Source organism: Equus caballus, chromosome 17 (genome assembly GCF_041296265.1).
Source record: "Equus caballus isolate H_3958 breed thoroughbred chromosome 17, TB-T2T, whole genome shotgun sequence".
Classification (NCBI taxonomy): Eukaryota; Metazoa; Chordata; class Mammalia; order Perissodactyla; family Equidae; genus Equus; species Equus caballus.
In genome coordinates this window covers 96716865-96740974 of record NC_091700.1, presented here as the reverse complement: position 1 = coordinate 96740974, position 24110 = coordinate 96716865, and the positions used below count along the sequence as shown (strand labels likewise).

The window sequence follows — 24110 nt, the reverse complement described above, 5'->3', positions numbered from 1 at the left end:
GTGGAGATACCCCCAAAACTTGCCTTTATCATCGATAGGAATTCAGTTAGCAGCACTAATCCTCCATCTCTAATGTGCATACACACTGATTTCTCTTCCAGGCTCCAACTGACTGCTCTTTGGGATTATCATTGTAGATACCATATTTCTAACAACTTCTCTTTATAGTTATTTAGCTCATCCCAAAGGCAATGGTGATTAGTGGAAAGACTCCAAGACACCTAGGCAAAAGACACAAGCTACATCACATCAATACACAATCTCAACTGCAAATAAAGAACTTCACGGGGCATGGGCCACCACTGTGATTCCAGGTCCCAAGACCCTCAGGAGCCCATTGGGTCTCTCTCTCCTTACCTCTCTAACTGGTGGTGTTATAGCCACATGAGCTTCCCCCTGGCCCCCCAACTCCCACTACTAACTACTCTGGGCATCATGACTCTGTATTCCCTGCTTCCCAAATACAAGTTACTGGGGAAGAACAGTCCTCAGCAGGTTCCTAAGTATTTCCTAATATGCCAGAAAATCAACACTTAATTCTGTGTGTTGCAGCTCTTGACACATGGCAGCACGGGGCTTTCTGAGAGCCATTCTAGCACCCAACTATATTTGACTCAAGCCTCTTTGACTTTGATGATTTACTTGGGCAAGATGCTTTTCACTCATTAGCACATCTCCTCAGACATGATCCCACTATTGCACTACTGACCTCCAGCCCCAGTGAAGATCTTGACCTTTCCCCTCTGTCCCAGCCCCACAGAGCATAACAGGTAAGAGAACTGATCACCAAGCACCTCTCCATCCCCGGGACATAAATGTTGGGGGCAAGAGAGGGTGGGGGTGTCAGTGAGCGCTTATCAGAAGACAGAGCCACACCAGGTGGTGTCTCAAGGTAATTAGACCTAAGAATTGATAATTAGATGTCCAAGGACTGAAAAGATAAGAAGGAAATACTAAGGTGTCAAACAGAGGCGGCAACTACAAGATGCAGCTATGACCCCCAGAGTTTGGGTAGAAGCTTACTAGAGGGTACTGGAGCTGAAACCTGGTCTCTAGAGAGAAAATCTTGTCCTGCTGGTGCTGGCATGTTGGAAGGAGCATGAAAAAACCAGAATAATATGTTATAATACGCTACTTGAAAGAGCTGTTGGAACCAACATTTCTATTTCAAAATCAACCACACAATTTTGTAAAGAATATTAATATTTGCATTCTAGGACATCCACCTACATGAAATTTTGTAGCCATTACTTATGGAAATCTCGAGTGTTTGTGCCTTAATTTCAAATACATCCTTGTAATGTTGTTTATCCTCCAAACAGAAGTGTCTATATTATAGCAGATATTGAGTTTCTTTGGGGCTTAGGAATATAAGTTGAATTAAAAGTGCAATTGCAAAGTGATTTAAATTGGTTCGCAATCAATAGACAGATAGTTTTTATCATTTTTTTTTTTTTTAAAGATTTTATTTTTTCCTTTTTCTCCCGAAAGCCCCCCAGTACATAGTTGTATATTCTTCGTTGTGGGTCCTTCTAGTTGTGGCATATGGGACGCTGCCTCAGCGTGGTTTGATGAGCGGTGCCATGTCCGCGCCCAGGATTCGAACCAACGAAACACTGGGCCGCCTGCAGCGGAGCGCACAGACTTAACCACTCGGCCACGGGGCCAGCCCCTAGTTTTTATCATTTTTGATAGAACACTTTTTCATGCCACATAAATGACTTTGATGATTTCCATGCATGCAAAACTCTATACACGCAAAAGGGTGAACACGTTTGCTTCTCAATTACATTTTCCAATGAATGTCAGTTTTCTTAGTATTCTCTGAAAAAAAAACCTTGACTCTTTCTATGTCTCTAATTATAATTATACACAGCCAATGTCCTCAATCTCTAAAAGCCACAAGGCTTTCTAACAGTTTCCTTACTCCAAGACATTCTCCATAATAGCTCCAGAATAATTTTTTAAAACTCCAGTTCCTTATGTCACAGCTTTAAACACCAGAACTCTAGAGCAAGGCCAGCAAACTTCTTCTGTCAAAGGGCACATAGTAAATATTTTGGGGTTTGTGGTCCGTACAGTCACTGTCACAAAATCGCAAAAGTAGCCCCAGACAACACAAATTAATGGGAGTATCAGTTTGCCAATAAAACTCACTTATCAAAAGCAGATGAAGGGCAAGATTCTCAATGGGATGGTGCAAGCAATGGCCCACAAGCCAAACCCAGCCCAAGCCCAGCCCTGTCTATATTGTCTGCATGCGTCATCCACACCCCGTCCCTATGCTCCAGGGCTGCTTCCCCATCACAAGGGCTAAGCTGAGTAGCTAGTTGAGACAGACTGCATGGACCATAGAGTGGAAACCATTTAATCCCTGGCATTTTACAGAAAAAGTTTGCCAGATTCTGCTTCAGAGAAGAAAGTCTAAACCCCGCTTAGTGCATAGGACTTCAGGATCAGGCTCCTGCTTATTCCCGCAGGGCCTGCTACAGACCCTAATTTCTAACTCTGCCAAATGTCTGCAATGACCCAAATCACAATTCTCTGCCTGTTTGTGCAAGCTGTGACCTTTGTGTTCCCTCCCTACCACGTTCCTCACCAGGGGGCATAAATCCTGCCCAGCATTCAAGATCCAGCACAAATGTCACATTTCATGACAGCCCCCCAGACAGCTACCCCTAAATGGACCTTAAACCCACAGATCCTAGACTCCAATATAGCATTTAATAAAACACCTTATTTTGTAACTGTGTGTTCACCTACACACAGTGAACAGCTGGAGGGCAGTATTTTGCTGTCTTATTGTTTTACTTGGTCTCCCCAGTGACTCACATCACAAGAGTTACTATCCAATAACTGGAGGGAGGGGGAAGGAAAGGGAGAAAATTCAGAGGTTGGGCCAGGAGGATGGAAGAAGGGAGGAGCTAGGAGTTCGAAAGAGAGAGAGGGAGAGGCAAAAGGAGAGGGAGGGAGAGAAAGAGAGAGAGAAGGGAGGGAAGAAGCAGGAGGAAGGAGAGAGGGAAAAATAAAAGGAGGTGGAAGAGATGGAGGCGAGAGAGGAGACAAGAGAGGATAAAGCAGAGAGGAGGGCATGATCAAGGAGACAGAGCAAGCTAAGGAGAGGGCCAGGGTGTTACAGAGAGGCAGGATGCAGAGCGGGCAGCAGAAAGAGGTGCAGCGGAGAAAACCACTCCAAACCAGCAGACAGGGAGGAACGATGGAGGAGGGTACCTGCCGATACTAGAAAGAATCGCTTCCATTATTTATTGATTAAATAATTCTTTATTCAGTATTTTACACACAGTCTTGCATTTTAACCTTACGATAACTTTAAGAAATCAGTATTTTCCCATCTCACATATGATGGAGCTCAGGCTAAGAAAGAGATGTGGCAAAATCAGTACTTGAACCCTTGTTGTTAAGTAGGATTCATACTGTCTCTAAAAGAAGAGCGAGCGGCAGAGACCACACTCTCTCCTTCTAGACAAGGAGAGCATTTGTGCTGGTGTACATAGCTGCCCCAAATAAAAACTACACTTCGCAGCATGCCTTGCTGGTAGATGTGACTAAGTTATGACCAATAGGAGAGCAGCTGTGGCTATTTCCCAGACCTCCATTACTTAATAACCGCTTCCTGCTCTTTGCACTCCTTCCTTCATCCCTTGTACTTCTTGTTGTCAGGAACATGGGTGCCAAAGACTCGGATATCCTGAGGACAGCAGGCAGTAAGCTGGTGAGAGCTGCTCCCTGAGGAACTGAGCTCCCAGCTGCTGCACCAGCCCGGGGGTGCCTCCTCTGGACTTGCATGTGACAGGGCAACAAATGTGTATCTTGGTTAAGCCAGGATAGTATGGGGGTCTCTACCTCAGGATGCTAAATCTAATCCTAAATAATGCAGAGGGTGAAAGGGAGAAAAGAAGGCTCCATAAAGAAAATAATTTTGTAATCTTCTCTTCTATCAAGAAAATTCTTCAAAGAAAGCAAAATAGCTTTTCTATACATTTTTGCTCCATCTAGGTTGTATATATCTGCTGGGTTTTTCTTTTCAGTCTTATTTATCTATTTTCATTATGAGGCTTTTAAAAAATTTTTAGGAATTGGTTTGGGCAGCAAACATTGATGTTGGACTGCTTGCTAGAAAACTCTTTTTAGGTCCTGGCTTTATTTATTATTTATTGCATACCGACTTTGGGTTAATAATTCATCTTAGGGCAGACCCTAAGGGAAAGAAGACTTTGATTACAGAGTCCTGAGAACTTTAAGAAAAGTATAACATCATTAACCCCTTTTGAATTTACCATAAATCCTAAATGCAATAAGACTTTAAAGATATGATTTCTCAGCCACTATGTTTACAACGTTCTGATGCTGGAGTAGCAAAATAATGTGATCTGGAAATGTACACCCAACATACACAGTCATAATTACGATCACGCCACAGGACCAAGAAGAAAGCAAAGGAGTTGGGATGTGAAAGTGTCTCATAAAAGCTCATGGTGCTCTTGGTGATGTATATCCGGACCAGTAGTGTACATATTCTGAAGCCGAATGTGGAAAATTCATGGGCATCAGGACGCCAGAGGTTTCATTCCAACCAGACATCTTGGTGGGTAAGTTTCACAGATGGACGTTGATGCGCCCTAGTGAGAACACTGGCAGCTCTCTTAGAAAAAGGATGCTTAATAAACACACAGAAACAACCCAGCAAAGACAGATGTGGCATCATGGGTCGTGTGCCTTGTTTATAACATGCCTTTTCTAAGAGGTCACTTCTAGTCTTAAAGTCTTCAAATGGGCATCCAGTCCTGGCAGCTGCCTTGATATATCACTTTGTATAATAATCCTCATTTGAGTTTAAAATAGGAAGGTGACACAGATTCCAATTAGAAATTGTGTTACATAAATAATTTTCTCATTATGTAGCTTTCACTTTTCAAATGGCTGTTATACATGGCATTTTTAGTATTTTAATTCTTGAATTCAACCTGTCTCTAGTCGTACACATCGCACCAGTTGTGATTAAAGACTATGCTTAACAAACTGGAGAAGAAGAAATTCTTGGCAAGGAAAGAAGGAGTGTCTCACTCTCCCTTATAATCTCTCTCTCTCGGTAACACTTATCAGGGCCCCAATGTGAGAAGGGGAGAGATTTTAACTTTATGTCAGCTTAGAAATATTGATGATTTTCTGGCATTCAACATTGTAAGTTGTTGAACTGAAACTTTCTTGAGAATTAAAGTGACATAGGTCTTGCTGTTACATAAGAGTTAGCCCAAGAGCCATCAGGCCCGTCAGAATTTTCATCCAGTGGCAAAGGAAATACTGTCTTCATTGAGCAGGTTTAATGGTTCAGTAGGAGATAAAGTTTACTTGAAGGTTTATTTCATGATCTCCCATCAAGGAACCTGCATGCTCGATGAAATATTAATGCTACAGTGATATTTGCTTTTGAAACTAGAACATTCTCCAGCTGAGTGAGAGAGAAGAGATCAAAGAACTTCATCCTATTTCCTTGTTTGTCTAACCACGGAGCTTCAAGGGAGTTTCCTGAATTCCTCTGGAATTTCAGAGAGCCGGGAAAACAAAAGACACAGTGCTAGCAAACCCAGCCAGCCAATGACATATTCAGGAAAAATCCAGGTAAGCGAAACCCAACCAGGAGCAAACACAACAATGACGGCAGCTGACTGGCAGGGCCCTTGAAAAATACAGACCTTGACCTTCCAAGACTGTTGGTGACTCTATTCACTAATTACCTTTTTTTTTCAAATGGAGAAATAGTGTGTATGGGTGAAGAAGAGAATATGAAAATTGAGCTGCGACTACCCCTGCACCCTTGAAGTAGGGGAGTGGGCAGACTCCCCCACGTCATCTCTAACCTTCTCGTACTCCCAGGTCACGGTGTAGACAATTTGACCACCTTGCCTGACTTCATTCCTTGTTCAGAATCTATCCTCAGTCTACCCCTGGTCTGTCTGACTGACTCCCATTTCCTGGCAGCTAATTTTAATATGCAGCTAAGAAATTATAAATATCAAAACAGCAGAAATGTTGCATATGCACATTATGTCAATTAGAGTTTTAAAAAATATATGAATGAGTATTGGAGTTTAAGAATAAGTAGTATTTTTAAATACGTCCTACTTTAAAGAAATTACCATGCTTTAACAATGTTACTCTTTTCCAATTATGGAAGTAACTGATATTTATTGCAACACATTTTAGTAAATCTAAAAAGGTGAGAAAAGAAATATCATCCGTAATCTCACTCCTTGATAACCACTGCGCTGGATTAGATGAAAGCCTCAACTATGACCCTCTCTTTGCAGCAGGTGTATACACCCACACCTTTGCCCTGGGCCCTCTGCTGTGCCTCTCCATGGGCAGAAGCATTTGGGGGCTGGCCAGCTGATTTTCTTTAACCAACGGGATGCGGGCAGAAGTGGCAGCATGCCACCTACAGCCAGAGGATACAGGAATCATTGAGTGTTTCTGCCTGTTCGCTTAAGCTCCTGTCCATGTTCTCCTGGGAAAGAGTAGTCCCAGACAGTAGCTGTTCCTTCAGCCTGTGTCCCAGAATGAAAGACTCCTGAGGCAGAACAGAGCCCTGTTTACCTGCAATGGACGCCCATAGCCCTCAAGCAAGGTCACGAGGCAACAAGTGCTTGTTTTGGGTAGATATGAGATTTTGGTGATGTTTGTTGCTACAGCAAAAGCTGGTTCATAAAACCACTATTAGCCTCCTTCTCGTGACCCACTCCCCATTTAATTTAACAATCCTTTCAAATGGAGCTTTAGCTCTGATTTGTAAAGTATGCCATTAAAGTAAAGGTCATCAAATTCAAATTTTGAAAAATATAATCAGAATAGTAGCAGTTTCAGCAACTGTGCCACAAAAAGAATGATAAAGGAAGCTGATGTTTTTACATGGAGGGGGAGGTTCTAAGGCAAGGCAATATAGAAGGATTTATAACAATCAGAGCTGCAAAAATACAGAATGGGCTGCCTTATTCGGGAGTGGTCTACCCAAAGGAGATGAGTTCACACAGGGACTGAATGAACACTTGCAGGAATCTTATTGCTGGAATTCATGCATTGGTGGGGAGCCTGGTGTGGATGATCTTGATAGTTGTACACACATTCCAAGTTTCTACTCTTTACTTATAACTACCTAGAAGTTTGAAATCATGTTTTTTCTTCCAAATAAAATAAATGTCACTTGTATTTTCAGTTACTTAAATGATATAGATTACACCCAACTGCTAGTGAGAGTATACCATGGATTACAGGCCTTACAAAAACTTCAGAGTTTATGAAGCTCAATGCCAGCATTAAGAAAAAAGTAGTAAAAATGAGGTAGGGGTTGTGTCAGTGATTGCTTATATAGAAACTTCTCTCTAGTCAACTCAATTCCATGAAGACTTACTCGCGAAACATATATAGGAACTTGTAATCAGCCAACTTTGTTTTAAAAAAATATAAACCACTAGATTCATTACTTGGTTTTGTTTTCAAGTACACACACACCCACACACATGCAGGTGCAAGGCTGCAAACTACAATGGTGCACCTTCTCTCTTCTGCCATGTCCCGCACATTTGAAATTTTTAAAAGTATTTTCTACTCTCAGTATACAACTAATGAAAAGCTTAAATTATACTTCCCTACAACACTCGTGCTTGGTCTTTATTATTTTAGAAATTTCTCAGGTCAGCTTCAATATCATGATGTAAACGTCTGCCATCCTTCCCACTTTGGCGCCACTTGTCTTATTTTTTCTACTCTCCACAGTTCACCAACCTTGACGATTTTGTCTTTTCTTCCTCCTGGGGCTAATCCTCAGTTCTGAGCCATCCTCTGGTCCCCTGGCTTTCATCTTCACTGGATTCTCTTATCCTTAACCGGTGAGCCAACTCCTAGACTTCTACAGTTCACAGAGATTCAGTCACCAAAGAAGTATTTTCTTAGAGCCTGAGGAAAAAAATAATGGGAAATGCAGCACAAACTACTTGCCTTTCTACATCTTTTTTTTCTATTGTCTTAGTAATATTAAAACCTAATATAATCAGATCTAGATTTACTCATAATTAGTTATACCAAAAAACCAAAATTACAAAATTCTGTCAGCATCAACTTAGACCTCCTTAGCATGTTTTTAAGTGCTTTGTCCTTAAAGCTGGCTTCGAGCGAGTGCCTAACAGACCCATGAGATGTTCTAATTCAAAACCATGGCCATCTCAAAGGAAAGCCCTAATTTCAGTACAGAATCACTGAAGAGCATGGCTGCCACACAGAGTAATAGAAATCTAGAACAGCAAAGAGGCAAGAGTCTTAGCCACAATGGTGCCATTTATAATCAGGAACAGATTTCATCATTCTCAACGTATTTTTTTTTTAATTTTCATAAAGTCCTGAATTAAAAAAGCCTTCTCTATATTATTATCTCAGATATATACATGGATTTGGTATAACCTACAAAGGATTTCAGACTCTTGTGCCCCAAATTGGCAAGCAGGTAAGAAAAAACAGTCTTAAATGTTAACTTCCCAGGCCCATTTGGCTTCACTGGGTGTCACAACAAACATTTACGGAAGAATTAATACCAATCCTTCACAAACACTTCCAAAAAATGGAAGAGAAAGTGCCTCCCAACGCATTCTATGAGGCTAGTATTACTAAAACCAGGTAAACATAAGAAAAGAGGAAAACTACAGACAAGTATTTTACAAATATAGATGTAAAAACTCTCAACAATATATATAAGCAAATGAAGTCCAGAAACATAAAAAAAGGATTATATACCATGACCAAGTAGGATTTAGCTGGGAATGCAAAGTTGGTTTCACATATGAAAATCAGTCAATGCAACGCACCATATTTATAGCATAAAGGACAAAAAATACATGATCGTTTCAAATAGACACAGAAAAGCATTTGACAAAATCCAACAGCATTCCATGACAAAAACACTAAACAAACTAGGAAAAGAACTTCCTCAACCTGACAAAGGGAATCTATGAAAAACCCAGAACTAACATAATACTTAGTGGTGAAAATCGGAAAGTTTCACCTTGAAGATCAGAACAGGACAAGGATATCCGCTCTCATCACTTCTATTCAACATTGTAATGAAAGTTCTAGCCAGGAAAACAGACAACAAAAAGACATAAAAAGCATCCATATTGGAAAATAAAACCAGCTCTACTCACAAAGGCGTAATCCTGTATATACAAAATCCTAAAGAATCTACACTAAAAAAAAAACTATTAGAACTAATAACTGAATTCAGCAAGTTTGTAGGATCCAAGATCAAGATATGAAAATTAATTGTATTCCTATACAATACCATGAAGAAATCAAAATGAAATTAAGAAAAAAATTCTACTTACAGACGCAACAAAATAATGAAATAACTAGGAATAAATTTAATGAAACTCCAAGATTTTTACACTGAAGCCTACAAAACATTGTTGAAAGAAATTAAACATCAAAATAAATAGAAAGACATCGCATGTTCATGGATTGGAAGCGTTAACATTGTTACAATGGCAAAATTCCCCAGAATGATCTACAGATTCAATGCAAACTTTTGAAGAAATTGGCAAGCTGATCATAAAGTTTATCTGAAAATGCAAGGGACCCAGACTAGACAAAACAATCTTGAAAAGAAGAACAACGCTGGAGAGCCCAAATCTGCCAATTTCAAAACTTACTGAACAGCTCCCGTAATCAAGACAGTATGGTACTGCTATAAGTATAAGCATGTAGATCAATGGAATAGAATTAAGAGTCAAAAATAAATCCCCATAGGGGCCGGCCCCATGGCCAAGTGGTTAAGTTTGCACACTCCACTTTGGTGGCCCAGTGTTTCACCGCTTCAGATCCTGGGCACGGACATGGCACAGCTCATCAGGCCATGCTGAGGTGGCGTCCTACATAGTGCAACCAGAGGCACTCACAACTAGAATATGCAACTATGTACTGGGGATATTTGGGGAGAAGAAAAAAGAAAAAAGAAAAATGAAGATTGGCAACACTTGTTAGCTCAGGTGCCAATCTTTAAAAAAAAAAGAAATGAAAAGAAAGAAGCATCTCTTTAATTAAAAAATAAATAATTGCTGGTTCGGATGGATCCTGGGTGTGGACATGGCACAGCTTGGCAAGCCATGCTGTGGTAGGAGTCCCACATATAAAGTAGAGGAAGGTGGAGACGGATGTTAGCTCAGGGCCAGTCTTCCTCAGCAGAAAGAGGAGGATTGGCAGCAGTTAGCTCAGAGCTAATCTTCCTCAAAAAACAAACAAACAAAAAAAATTAAATAAATAAATTAAAAAATCTCTATGTTTATGGTTAACAGAATTTTGACAAAGGTGCAAATGGGGAAAGAATAGCTTTTTAACAAATGATGCTGGTAAAATTGGATAGCCCCATGCAAATGAATAAACTTGGACGCCTTCCTAATAGCATATGTATAAATTATCTCAAAGTGGATCATAGATTTAAATCTAAGAGATGAAACTATAAAACTCTTAGAAGAAAACATAGGGGTAAATCTTTGTGGCCTTGGATTAAGCAATGTTTTTTTTAGATATGAGACCAAAGGCACAAGTGGCAAAAGAAAAAAGTAGACAAATTAGACTATATCAAAATTTAAAACCTTTGTACATTTGTACGGTTGATACCATCAATAAAGTGAAAAGATAACCCACACAATAGGAGAAAATATTTGCAAAACATATGTTATAAGGAACCAGTATCCAGAATATATAAAGAACCTTTACAATTCTATGATAAAACAACAATCCAACTAAATAATGGGCAATGGATTTGTATAAGACAGTTCTGCAAAGAAGATATACAAATGGTCAATGAGCACATGAAAAGACGCTAGACATCATTAGTCATTAGGGAAATTCAAATTACAACCACAATAAGATAACACTTCATATCCACTAGGATGGCTATAACCAAAATTCAGACAATAAAAGGTGTTGGTGAGATTATGAAGAAACAGGAAACTTCTACAGTGCTGGTGGGAAAATAAAATGCTACTGTCACTTTGGAAAACGATTTGGCAGCTCTTCAAATGTTAAAATTAGAGTTACCACATGACCCAGAAATTGCACTCCTGTGTATATACCCAAAGAAAATGAAAACATACATCCACAAAAAAACTTGTACCTGACTGCTCATAGCAACACTATTCATAATACCCAAAAAGCAGAAACAATACAAATGCCTATCAACTGATAAGTGGAAGAATCACATGCGGTATATCAGTGCAATGGAATACTACTTAGTGTGAAAAAGAAGGAAGTTCTGATACGTGCTACATGGCTACAACATTATAACGTTATGTTAAGTGAATGAAGCTAGTCACAAAAGACCACATCTGTATGATACTATATATGAAATGTCTAGAATAGGCAAGAAATCGATAGAGACAAGAAAGCGTGTTTGTGGTGGCCTAGAGCTGGGGGTAGGCGGGTTGGAATGGGTGTGAGGATTCTTTTGGCAGGGGAAAGGTGATGAAAATCTTCTAAAATTCATTGTGGTAATGGTTGCATAGCTCTGTGAACATACTAAATATTGCTGAATTGTACATTTTAAAGGGGTGAATTTTAAGGTTTGTGAATTATATCTCAATGAAGACGTCAAAACAAAAGTTGACATAGTCACATTGGTTCATGTTTATCATGGTCATGACATAAATTCAGAAACTGTGATTCATTCACCAAGTCTTCTTCATTTTATAACATAAAGCTTGTAGGTGCCATAAGTTTCCTCCCTATTTTTCAGGTAATCACAAAATATATTTACATCCTTTCCCATGCCCAAATTTTGATTTTATGTTTTCAACTGTCTATTGCCCATTTTTACTTGCAGTTTTTGCTGTATCCCACTGCAGGTAACAAATCTATCTTGTCACCTTGGCTGATAAAGCTACTCTCCTTGCGCCACCCTGATGGCCTCGCAGTTAAAGTTTGGTGCGCTCTGCTTAGTGTCATGGGTTTGGTTCCTGGGCAGAACCACACCACTCATCCGTCAGTAGCCATGCTGTGGCTGCAGCTTACATAGAAGAAGTAGAAGAACTGACAGCTAAAACATACAACTATGTACTGGGGCTTTGGGGAGGAAAAAAAAATGACAGAGAGAGGAAGATTGGCAACAGATGTTAGCTCAGAGCAAATCGTTCCCAGAAAAAAAAACAACAAAAACCTACTCTCCTTGGTCAACTCCCATGCTCAGTCAATCAAGATCAAAAGAATCTTTTCTCCAGGGGTCCCGGATCCAAGCTCTGAAGCTGGCGTCTACACTTCCCCTTCCCTTCACGCTCACTCATCAGGATTTGTCAATTCTTGATTCCTCTTTTAACTGTCCTTCCCTTTCTACTTCCACTCCCATCATCCTGATTCTTTATCTTACTATCTCAAGGCAAGACTGTTTCACATGCTCCTTGCCTAGCTTTTCTCCTACCTGTAGTTTCTCCTCATTTCAACTCATACTAAAAATGAATTCCTAAAATCTCTTTCGCTGTGGAATTTTTTTGCCTCAAAAATAATATTTCCTCATTACCTATCAGGTTAAGTTCAATCATTTGACACTGAAAAGCCTCCACATACTGGCCACATTCCCACTTTTTTCCATGTGATTTTCAGGTACTCCATATTCATTACCTTTCTATCCTAATCAAATTGCTCCAATTACCATCTTGAAACACATCTGATGGTCTCCAACCCCCGTATCTGTAAGATAACATTTTGCTTCCACTTTGAAATGTCTTCTTCTTTGTCTGCACCTTTCTATTTTATCTAAAGTTAAATTTCTACTCAATTAAATATTTCTTTCTCATCACCATAGTGAGGAGAGCTATGATTTAGAAAAATGCTTGAATCCCAGATTTACCACTTGTGTTAAGGTTCAAGCAAGCAACAAAACCACTCTACATTTCTAAAATGGGAACAATATCACCTACTTTAGGGGATGCTTTAAGAATTAAATAACATAAAGTAGATGAAGAACCCTACATGATACCCAAAATATATTTAGTACTCAGTAAGTGGCAGTTTTTTGTTGTAATTGTTCCTGTTGTTTATCATCAAAATCAGAATTATTTTCTCTTCTAAATAAAAATATTCTTGATTAAATAGGCTACAGTTCATATCTATAAAATACGCCATTGGGTTTTTTAAAAGAAATAAGCTCTTAGCCTACACCCTTACACCAATGCTTCTTAAATTATCTGTATGAGTTACATTAAAAAAAAAAAATTACTTATGGATACATATGTGGTCCTGTAGTTGAAATCAGGATCTTGAAGAGGTATCTGCACCCCCATGTTCATGACAGCACTATTCACAATAGCCAACACATGAAAACAACCTAAATGTCCATCAACAGATGAATGGATGAGGAAAGCACAATGGAATATTATTCAGCCTTAAAAAAGAAGGAAATCCTGCCATTTGCAACAACCTGAATGGATGGATCTAGAGAATATTATGCTAAGTGATATAAGCCAGACACAGAAAGACAAATACTGTATGATCTCAATCATATGTGGAGTCTAAAATAGCCCAACTCACAGAAGCAAAGAGTAGAATGGTGGTTACAACGGGCTGGAGGGGGAGGGACGTGGGGAGGTGAAAGTCAAAGGGTGCAAAGTTTCAATTCTGCAAGATTAATAAGTTCTGGAGATCTACCATGTAGCACAGTGCCTATAACTAACAGTACTCTGCCTTATACTTAAAATTAGCTAAGAGGGTAGACCGTATGAAAAGTGTTCTTACCACACACACACACACAAATAATAACAATAATAATAATAAAGGAGAGGAGGAAACCTTGGGAGAAGATGGATACATCTATGGCCTTGATTTTGGTGTCGGTTTCAGGAGTGTATACTTATCCCCAAACCCATTGGGTTATATACATTAAATATCTACAGCTTTTTACATGCCAATCATAAAAAAAAAAAACATAAAAATAAAAACGTGTGGTCCTGTTACAGTATTCAGCTCATACCACGTGCAACACATCACTCAGGTCCAACAATACCCTATCTGATCCACACCAGTGAAAAGAGTCCCCTGACCAGGCAATTGGATGCCACACGAGTGACACACCGTTCTAAATATTTCTAAGCATATTCTCTCAATGCCTGTACTCATTAAAGGCCAGTAAAAACAAAAAAAATCATAGACCAGCACTGGTCTACATAAGTATGTCAAATAGCATCACAATTGTCCATAAAGCCCTTTTTAAATGCAAGTACTCCAAGCAGTTTGCAGAGAAATGGAACTCATCACTAATAAACAGTCACACCCTTAAAATCGGCATCAAATGATGTGCCAGTGTGCACTGTAGCAGTTATTTTACAATAAATAATCCCTTTTTCTATTCTTCCTACCTGTTCTTGTGCCCTCTGACACCTGGGGTACCTGCTGGGGAAAGGTGATTTGGGCAAGTAAAGCTAGAAGGTCTAGTTGATTAGAATCCAGACTCGAAAATGAAACAAACACATGGAGGGGATGAGGTTGTATTTAGAAATATTTTCCTCGTCTCCTGAGATTCCGTTTTGAATAGGCCGACTATCTTCATACCAGAAAAGATACCATTATTCCAAAAGTGACTTTGTACTAGAGGATAGATTTGATTTACTTATCTGAAGTGGATTGTCTTACTTATTGATTTATTTGAATGGCTTGTCTTGTTTAGTATTTTGAATACACATTTTTCCCTAAGGATGTGTGTTCCCAGCTCCGAATGAGTTCACACATAGGAAACAGGTATCAGCACTTGCATAGGAATGGATACATGCGTGACTCAGTACAAAGCACAATTTGGTCTACGGCATCATGTTAATATGCTCATGCCTCCAAATAAATACCAGTGCATGACCACAGTTTTAGGTCACAAAACAAAAGGGGAAACATTTTATAGTACCTAACTTCAATTTTAGCTAAAACATTTGTATCTTTCCATAAGAAAAATCAGCAGATCCACACATAACTATTAGAAAGTCACAAAAATGTTCAGGCAGCCCTGCTTTCGTTTACAGAGTTCCATTTTATCGCCCAAGGAGAAGCGCATCGTCAGCAAAGGTTGTGCCAGGATCTGGCAAACGTTGCCCTTGGAAGTCTATGCCAAGAGAATAAAAGCGAGCAAATATTGGTTTCTGTTATGTAAACAAGTCATGCTCTTCTGTTCTACAAGTTGAGCTAATGGGAAAGTAGACAGCTCTTAGTATGTACCAGTCCCCAGAGCTTCAACATGTTCTAATTTCAAACTGATTATGCCTGATAAATTTATTTTGTTAATACAAACTGTGTTTAATATTAGATAGAAGCCTTCCAGTAATTGCCACATCACAGATAGAGCCTCCCCTCTTCTATGGTTGCTTCAGCAACGTTATGGGGTAGACAAAGCCTAGGATATGAGTTATAAATAAGACAAGAAAGGAAGCAAATCACATCCATTTTATCAGATTTCTAGAAATAAACCATTTATCATCAAAGGACTGCATCGACCAAGTTCAAGACAATTTGTCCCTAGAATAGCACCGTATAATAACAGTGTGCTAAAAAGGAGTTCTGAACACAAAAAATATGTCGTGTGAATAAATTACTTTTATAAAGCCTGATCTTAGGCTCCTTAAGTATTAAATTATTGCAACTTGTTTATTTTTTGACTTATTTGGATTACTTATGATATTTTATACTATCCAATGCAAAATATAATTTACCAAGTTATCTAAAAATAAATACATATACATAACTTTCATTTACATTCCCTAAAATGTCATTTCTCTAAAGATGTTCATCTCAAATGAGCAAATAAAAGGAGTTTAACATCCACAGTACATAACTTAAAATATTCATCTCAAATGTAAAATTCTGCTTTAGATATCCAAATTTAAATAAATGGAAACAAAATCAGTGTTACCTGAAATAAGTGCAGAGTGTCTATAAAAAACATACAATTTCCATAATATATTTAATTTTCAAATACTGTTTTACTAGAATATCCAAAGCAAATATTTAATATCATATTGATCAAGTCTATGTAATTAAAAATGCAGTTTCCTACCAGAAATTTTATCCTGACAAATTTGGCTTGAGCGTATTCCTGTGTACAACTGAATCAATTTCACACTTACTCACCTCCTTGTCTCTGGGAGGTGGTCCATTCATTGGTTTGATATCGCCATAGCAACTCTGAGACATGGTAACACGCCAGCCAAGCTCTGCTGTTCGAGTCCCAGTGTATGGTGAGCTGCCTCACGCAATTAGAAAAACTGTGCCTTTAGAAATGGGGTTTTTTTGCTCCTTTTTAGCCTGATATTTAAACACTTATATTTCAATTCCAATTAATGATAATTCAACACTAGAAAAGCAAGCAAATCTAAAGTTAATTCTTTCTGCTAGAGAGTACATTTATGCATAACTAAAATTTCCTAAAAGCCCTAATGAAAAGAACATGAGCTAAGGTCTATCACCATTGGTAAGGGAGTTAGAGGGCCTGTAGTTTATCTTAACAATTTTTAGATAACTAATTTCCAAGTTGAATATCTAGCCACAACATTATACTTTCCAATAAAAGGTAGTTCTCTAACATTAAAGCTTTTGCTTGCTAATTCTAGAAAATGTGGTGGAACATTGTTTTTCTTACGGGATCTTCCTGGTTTAGTGATATATTTTGCATCAGTTTCCTAGGGCTGCCAGAACAAAGTACCACAAACTGGGGGGTTTAAAACAACCAAATACAATTTTCTCCTGGTTCTGGAGGCTGACAGTCCAGAATCAAGGTGTCAGCAGGGCCGTGCCGTGGGGAGGAATCTGTTCCATGCCATCCTCTTCAGCGTCTGGTGGCTGCCACCCGCCACCAATCCTTGGCCTTTCTTGGTTTGCAGCTGCATTACTCCAGTCTCTGCCTCTGTCTTCACATGGCTGTCTTCCCTCCATGTGTCTCTTATAAGGACATAGATCACGTTGGATTAGGGCTGCTCTAAGGACCCATTTTAATGAATTTCATCTGCAAATAACCTAGTTCCAAAAAAAGTTCACATACAGAGGTACCGGGGGTTAGGACTTCAACATGGCTTTTGAGGGACATTATTCGACCCACATTACTGCCACTGAGGGGATGTATATATAAACTCAAGACAAATCAAACATCTCATCAGTCCACCGCTTCATTCATCTGTGGGTACGGGCAGCCAAGTACTAAACTGTACAAACCAATATATAAATGAGTGAGAGAAGCGCTGGTTTAGCACACGCCAAGGGACAGGTTGTGACACCTGCCTTGGAGTCAGCACTGTTCTCTTACACATCCCTGCACTCAAGGGCACCACCCTGGGCCTTTGTAGCAGGTCCCTACTGGGAGCCATCGGTGGGCAACAGGAGCAAGAGGGAGGAGACAGCTCTGCCAGTCTGAGGGCACCTGCATCTATAATGCATTGGTGGAAGCTGGGATGGGTGGAGCGGCTTTGGCTGTGAACCAATGAATGCCTCCCTCCCCTCTTCACTTCCCTCAGACACAGATTTCATCTGCAAACACCTGATAGAGCCCTCCACTACACGTTTCTCTCCTCAGCTGCGAGTCTTTTGCAAGAAGATCCTATTGAAGGTCCCTCCCTCAGGAGACCCAGTCAGCAGTCAGCAGCTTTGCCCTTTGATTCAAAGTGGAGCTAAGTCAGTGTGACAGAGGATGCCTGTGCTCATGCTAAGCCCTCTCCCAAACGTGCAAGGGTGGGAGAGCAGGGGGACCTTTCCTAAGGCAAAATGCAGCGGGAGGTGAGAGGCCAGCAGGAGTCCCCAAAGCCAACCTGACTTCAAGGTAACACAGGTGAACTTGGCACAGCGAACACCTGGAGGAGGAGAGGAGCGAAACCACAGGAGTATGGAACCTTGGGGCCATTATCTTTGCTAGGAGAATCATCCAAGCTCTCTGTGGAAAACTGAAATCACAATATTTTTTTTAATTTTATTGCAAAGCACATAATATTTAGAATCCTTCTTTAAGAAAATTGAGAAAGAGTTTTTAATAAAAGACTATCTTAGCTATTCTCAGGGGGTGCTTGGTGTTGTCTGCTTGATTCAATCCAATTATCATGTAGCCCCACTATGTGATAAGATATGTGTATATATCTATCATCCATCTACCTGTCTACCTATTTATATATTTATGCATAAATATATAATTTTCTGTATGCTTTTCATCACTACATAGCAATAAAATTAAATAAGAGAGAAAATGCACGTGTAGTACTCAAGTTTCTATTTGCATAATTCTTTTTGTCTTTATAAGGATGGTGCTGAACGAGTAAGCATTTCAACTCTTTCTTTTGAATCACTTATTTACTTATCACTTATTATATTTAAATAATTGGAAACTTTTCTTCTCTTTTAAAGTTTTAGAGCAAACATAGCATTTTCACTTTGAGTATAGAAATTAATGGCAATTGTCCCCAACTTCAAGTAAACTACAGTGGTGCTGTTCAAACTACAGTTCATGAAACCAATTTAGTAGGTAGCAACCAGCGTTATTTCTAGACTTGAAAATATCAGAGTCTATCTTATATAGTAAGACAACTACTGTTTTGTGAAACTTTTGTTTCAGTTCTACATTAAACTTAAGTTTCAGTTATAAGTGTATATGTATGTGTTTGGGGGTGGTGTATAAATACGCTTGGTGCAGCATTAAATGTATTACTTAATGTGCACCATGATTAAAAAAGAAATCTGAAAGCCACTGTCCCCTCAGGACCTTTCCCATTCTGCATGTATACTGGCAGACATCGTCTGAGTTCAGCCTACCTGTGACTCTCCTTGACTTCTTACAGTTTTAGCTCACAACAAGCACTTGATGAAAACCTGTTGAATGATTGGATGAAATGATGAATAATTGGTTTAAGGAATACACACGGGTCCAAACATTTAACCATCCTCTTTTGAGAATAGACAACCTAATAATAGCTACTTATTAAGCCCATGCTACATGTTCAATGCTAGCAAATAAAATAGAAGAAATACATAAATTAGATTTCTGTGTGTCCTGAGTTTGCCCTCGTTAGATAATCTCCAGACCTCTTCCACATTTAGAAAGACTGTCACCAAAAGATGTGTGGAGGCACCTCATTTTCAGATAAAAGATGATCAAAGTGGATTTGAGAAGCTGGCGCAACCTGGAAAACATTAAAACTTCCCCCACAACGTAGACAATAATAAGAGATGGCTGATAATAAACAGATAATTTAGAATTGGAAGCCAGCGCCATAAAGGTCTCTTCTCAAGGCCAGAGAATGGATGAACTCTGAGACAGTATTTGTAGAAAAGATTAGGAGATGAGCACTGACCTCAGGTTTCTGCCTTTAGGTGAAGAAAAGCATTCCAAAAATGCCCAGGGAAGGAACTAAAAAGAAAAAGTCAGAGTAATATGACACATGACAGGGCAATATCACAGAATACTAGAAAAATTTTAGGAAGAAATGGTGACGCCTTGGTGGACAGTTTCTGTAATTCGTTGGCAAGTCAAGGCAGCATTGACTTGGACCCATGAACAGATTATAAAATAGTGAGTATTTGCCCAAACTGCAGAGACCCTCAAGGAGCTCCACAGTGCTCAACAAGAAGATCAGCAATGCCACGACGTTGAGAGAGAGCAGTGGCTTTGGGACGTGGGAGGATATTGGTGGTGACAACTCAGGTTCAGAACCAGCACTGAGGGAGAACGGCTGGCTCCAGCATAGAGACATGGTTTCAAATCACTTTTCCTTTTCTTCTGCAGGGCACTAGAGTGGCCAGCGGCAGATCACATGAGGAGGTGAGGGAAGCACACAAGTGCACGGGCACACTCCAGGGGGTAGCTGAGAAAACTGTGATATGAACACACAGAAGACACCACCAGGATGGCACAGGCTTGAAGTAGAACCAGAATATCTACATCTTGGGACAGAAACAAAACTACACAAATATGGTTTGTTATCAACACCATACCCTCGTATTCCCACCGTGGGAATAACTCAGCCTGGGATAATTCAGAACACCAACAGATAAAATGCTCAAAACTGTTCCCAGTGTAATTTGAGAGAATAAAACAGTAAGCATGAAATTACAGTAAATTATGATTAAATACTGTGATGGATGTAGACAAAGGAAGCATTCTCTCGAGGGTTTCTAATCCAGACTGGTAGGCTCACAGAAGCTTCTTAGCGAGGAGACAAAAGATCTGAGACTTGAAGGGTGAATGAAAGTTAGCCTGGCAAAGGGAAGGCATAGATATGACAGGAGGGAGGAGCTAGGTCATGAGGGCATATCACAGTGCACAGCTGAAACATATGCATGTACTGGAGGATATCCATTTGAGAATGTATTTGAGAATACTTAATTCTGCTATAAAGACAAGATACGCAAGCAGGTTAGATGAACTCATAAGATGAGTTCGATGCAAATTGTGAGGTAAGCTGTTAGTTTGTGAGATAAAGACAACATGTATGGGATATGTTAAGTATAGGTTATGTGTAAACAGGAAATTGTGCAACATAGGCAGAACTGAGAAGAGGGTTAGTGAGCTGGAAGACACACCAAAGATAGATGGAATAAAATATGTTTCAACAAACAAGAGTGTTGTGTGTTGTGTATAGATAGTAATGATGGTAGCACTAAACCATTATCTTGTCACTTCTGGGCTGACAGCTCTGTGACTCAAATTTGGCCATACACTGGTGACACCCAGTATACTCCCATTCTGGTTCCACACATTCCTGAACCAAGGAAGCATCAAAAGCCCATGTTTGCTCAGCAGACTAAAGATCAAGTGACAGCTATAACCAGGTCAACCCGCTCTCCCATAGAGAAAGCACGTGGCATTGGCCGAGGGCAACTTCTATCCATGGGCCCAGGCTCAAACCTCAGTTCGGGTCCTCATGACTACATCATCATCATCATCATCATCATCATCATCATCATCATCATGTGTCCCAGAGACTCAAGTAGTACAATCCTTGCCTGCCTGCACTCTGTCCTCTACATGTTAACTTACTCATCTCTTTCCTCTGTTCTTGTATCTTTTAAATCAAGTTAGTAAACAGAGTGATTTAGACATTTAATTTGACGTGTTTTGTATCTTTTAAATCAAGTTAGTAAACAGAGTGATTTAGACATTTAATTTGACGTGTTCTGTTCGGCATCCTCTGGGATAGCCTGGCTGGTAGTGCATTTGGAAGCTACGCTTGCATCAGGATTAGTCCCCAAACAAGTCACCATGAGGAAACCACAGAAAATTTAGTGTGCTTAGATTATTAGATGTTAGTTAAGGAGTGAGGAAAGATAAGTTGAGAAAAATAGGGGTCAAATCATAGAAAGGCTTTCCTACAAAGCTTAAGGCTGAATGATTTATCCCCTAGGCAATGCAGAATCATGGAAGCATTTTACAGAGAAAAAATATCATGATGTGTGAGATAATTCTGAAATAACTTTGGAAAATGAACTGGAGGAGAACCTGACTAGAGGGGGAAAGTACAGTTAAGGTGGTGCTGCATAATTCCAGCAGGAAAATAAAGAAGACTAAATAAGAGTTGTAACTGTAGGATTGATGAGAAGGAAACAGAGTCCAGAGACAGCAAGTGGACAAGACCAGGTGGTGAGAGAACTAAAAATGAAGCATCAGAGTTATAGCCAGTTAGGGTTAGTGGTTTCTATGGAAACAAAGATGCAGGAGTGGATTTGGGGGCAGGGGGGTGGTAATGAGTTCAATCTCAGACCTAGGGAGCTAGCCACAGGAAGAGGTCCACAAGATAGTTAGGAAGATGAATCTGAAATTTGAAAGATGCAGGCTGAAGATGTAGATAAGGAAGTTCCCAGGTATAGTTGCAAGATGAAGCCAAGGGGACAGCTGAAATTACTCAAGGGGATTGTGTAGTCTGAAAACAGATGAAGATGGAATAGATGGAGTTCTTTAGAACCCCAATATTTAAGAAAATTGTGTATAAAAATGACCATGTGAAGGAAAGCAAGGAGGAGCTGCTCTACCACAGGTGACAACGGTATTTTAGTATTACAAAGCTAAGGACGAAGTTACCATGAAGAGGCACAAAACAAAATGTCAAGTGCTACAAAGCATGGACTTCCTGATATTAGTATTTATCAAGTGCATAAAATATTAGATGCATTTTTAATTATGCATGATGCCTGTCGATGTAGTATTTCTATTTAAGATGCATTCTCAAAGAACAAGTTAACATTTCTGGCAAAGAAGGAAAGAAAGACAATGTGATACTGTTTTCCCAAATGCAATAATTCATTTTCAAAGCATAAGCAAGGATTCAATAAATGTATTCTAATTGAAAAAGCAAATTTAGAAGAGGATAGCTCTGGTAAGTAAATAAAGACAAATGATGATCATTACTTTCCTCTTTCAATTTAGCTTATTTCTATTACAGATCCACAGACATAATAACTTGAATAAATCTCAAAGTGCTATAAATGATTCAATATTATTTGCTTTAGTTAAAAGTCATGGCAGAACACAAACGGCAGATCTAACATCGTCAGCTTGCTTTTCTATTTTAAATTTTGTTTGTACTCCAGCAAGAGGGAGGAAAATTATTTCTACACTTTCTCTAAAGAACAAAAGACTCCACATTCAGGTCCAAGGTGTTTAGTCTACGTAAAGCATCAACATCGTTTGGTGGATCATTTTCTGACATCACTTGAGCATACAAGCTCTGCGTCTTTAACCACAAGTGCTATTTGAGTTAGACACTCTAGAGTACGGTGGGGCTGCATGACCAGGAAACTCAAACGTCTTGTTCTTTCCGAGACTCTGCGTGTAGCTGCCAAAGGGCTGCCACCACGGGAAGCAGCACAGCAGCAGCTATCCCAAACAGCAGATGGGGGAGGAATGGTGTCACCAGTGGCTAAACTGTCCCCCAGGCCTGCTGTCTCTCCTGATTGCTTATACGCTCCACTTCTCCTTGCCCATCAGCAATCTAGCCCATTGGTGCCCAGACACAGTGAGATGGTCTGCCAGCCAACTGGCCCCACCAACATCATGGACATGAAATAGAGCTGGATTCAGTTCCAACTGCACGGGAGACCATGGAAGACAGAAATCCAAGGTATCTTGCCCAGGGAGGGGCCAGAGGGTCTACACCCAAGTTCATTGCAGGAAATTTGGGTTCATGGTTATTCCTTTTGCTTTGCATTATTATCAAAATTAGCTTCTATTTTAAGTCAAATTTGTAATTTTTTTAAATGAAGACTTTGTTTCTTTAGAGTGCTTTTAGGTTCACAGTAAAACCAAGAAGGTACAGAAACTTCCCATATACTCCTTGCCCCCACAATGCATAGCTTCCCCCATTATCAATATCCCTCACCAGAGTGGTACATTTGTTACAAGTGATGACCCTGCGTTGACACATCATAATCACCCAAAGTACACATGAGGGTTCATTCTTGGTGTTGTACATTCTAGAGGTTTGGAAAAACGTATAATGACATGTATACGACCTTATAGTATCATACAGAGTATTTTCACTGCCCTAAGTATCATCTATGATCTGCTTATTCATCTTTTCCCTCTTCAAACCTTTAGCAACCACTGATATTTTTACTGTCTTCGCAGTTTTTCCTTTTCCAGAATGTCACAGAATTGGAAGCATGTGGCCTTTTCAGATTGGCTTCTTTCCCTTAGTGGTATGCACTTAAGGTTCTTTCATGTCTTTTCATGAGTTGATAGCTCATTTATTTTTAGAGCTGAATAATATTCCATTGTCTAGATGTACCACAGTTTATTTATCCATTCACCTACTGAAGGACATCTTGGCTGCTTCCAAGTTTTGGCAATTATGAATAAAACTGCTATAAACATCCATGTGCAGGTTTTTGTGTGGACATAAGTCTTTTAAACTCCTTTGAGTAAATAGCAAGGAACTCAATGGCTGGATCATATGGTAAGAGTATGATTAGTTTTGTAAGAAAGTGCCAAACTGTCTTCCAAAATAGCTGTATCATTTTTGCATTCCCACCAACAACAAATGAGAGCTCCTGTCACTCCGCATCCCAAGATTTTTTTTAAACCTTTAATCATTTTCTAGTGTCCTCTAGTG

The 24110-nt window shown here is 39.5% G+C and overlaps 1 protein-coding gene across 2 annotated transcripts in view; it reads right to left on the bottom strand.

Moving 5' to 3' along the window:
* Positions 1 to 24110, bottom strand: part of MYO16 (myosin XVI) — a 598386-nt gene that overhangs the window by 530333 nt on the left and 43943 nt on the right. Inside the window, exon 1 of one of the 2 annotated variants that reach the window (XM_023621819.2) lies at positions 7801 to 7950. The exons of the other annotated variant lie outside the window; for it this stretch is intronic. Coding sequence (XP_023477587.1) covers positions 7801 to 7876 — 76 coding nt within the window. The 5' untranslated portion in view covers positions 7877 to 7950. Of the gene's footprint in view, positions 1 to 7800; positions 7951 to 24110 lie in introns of those variants that run through there. 2 annotated transcript variants of the gene reach the window in all.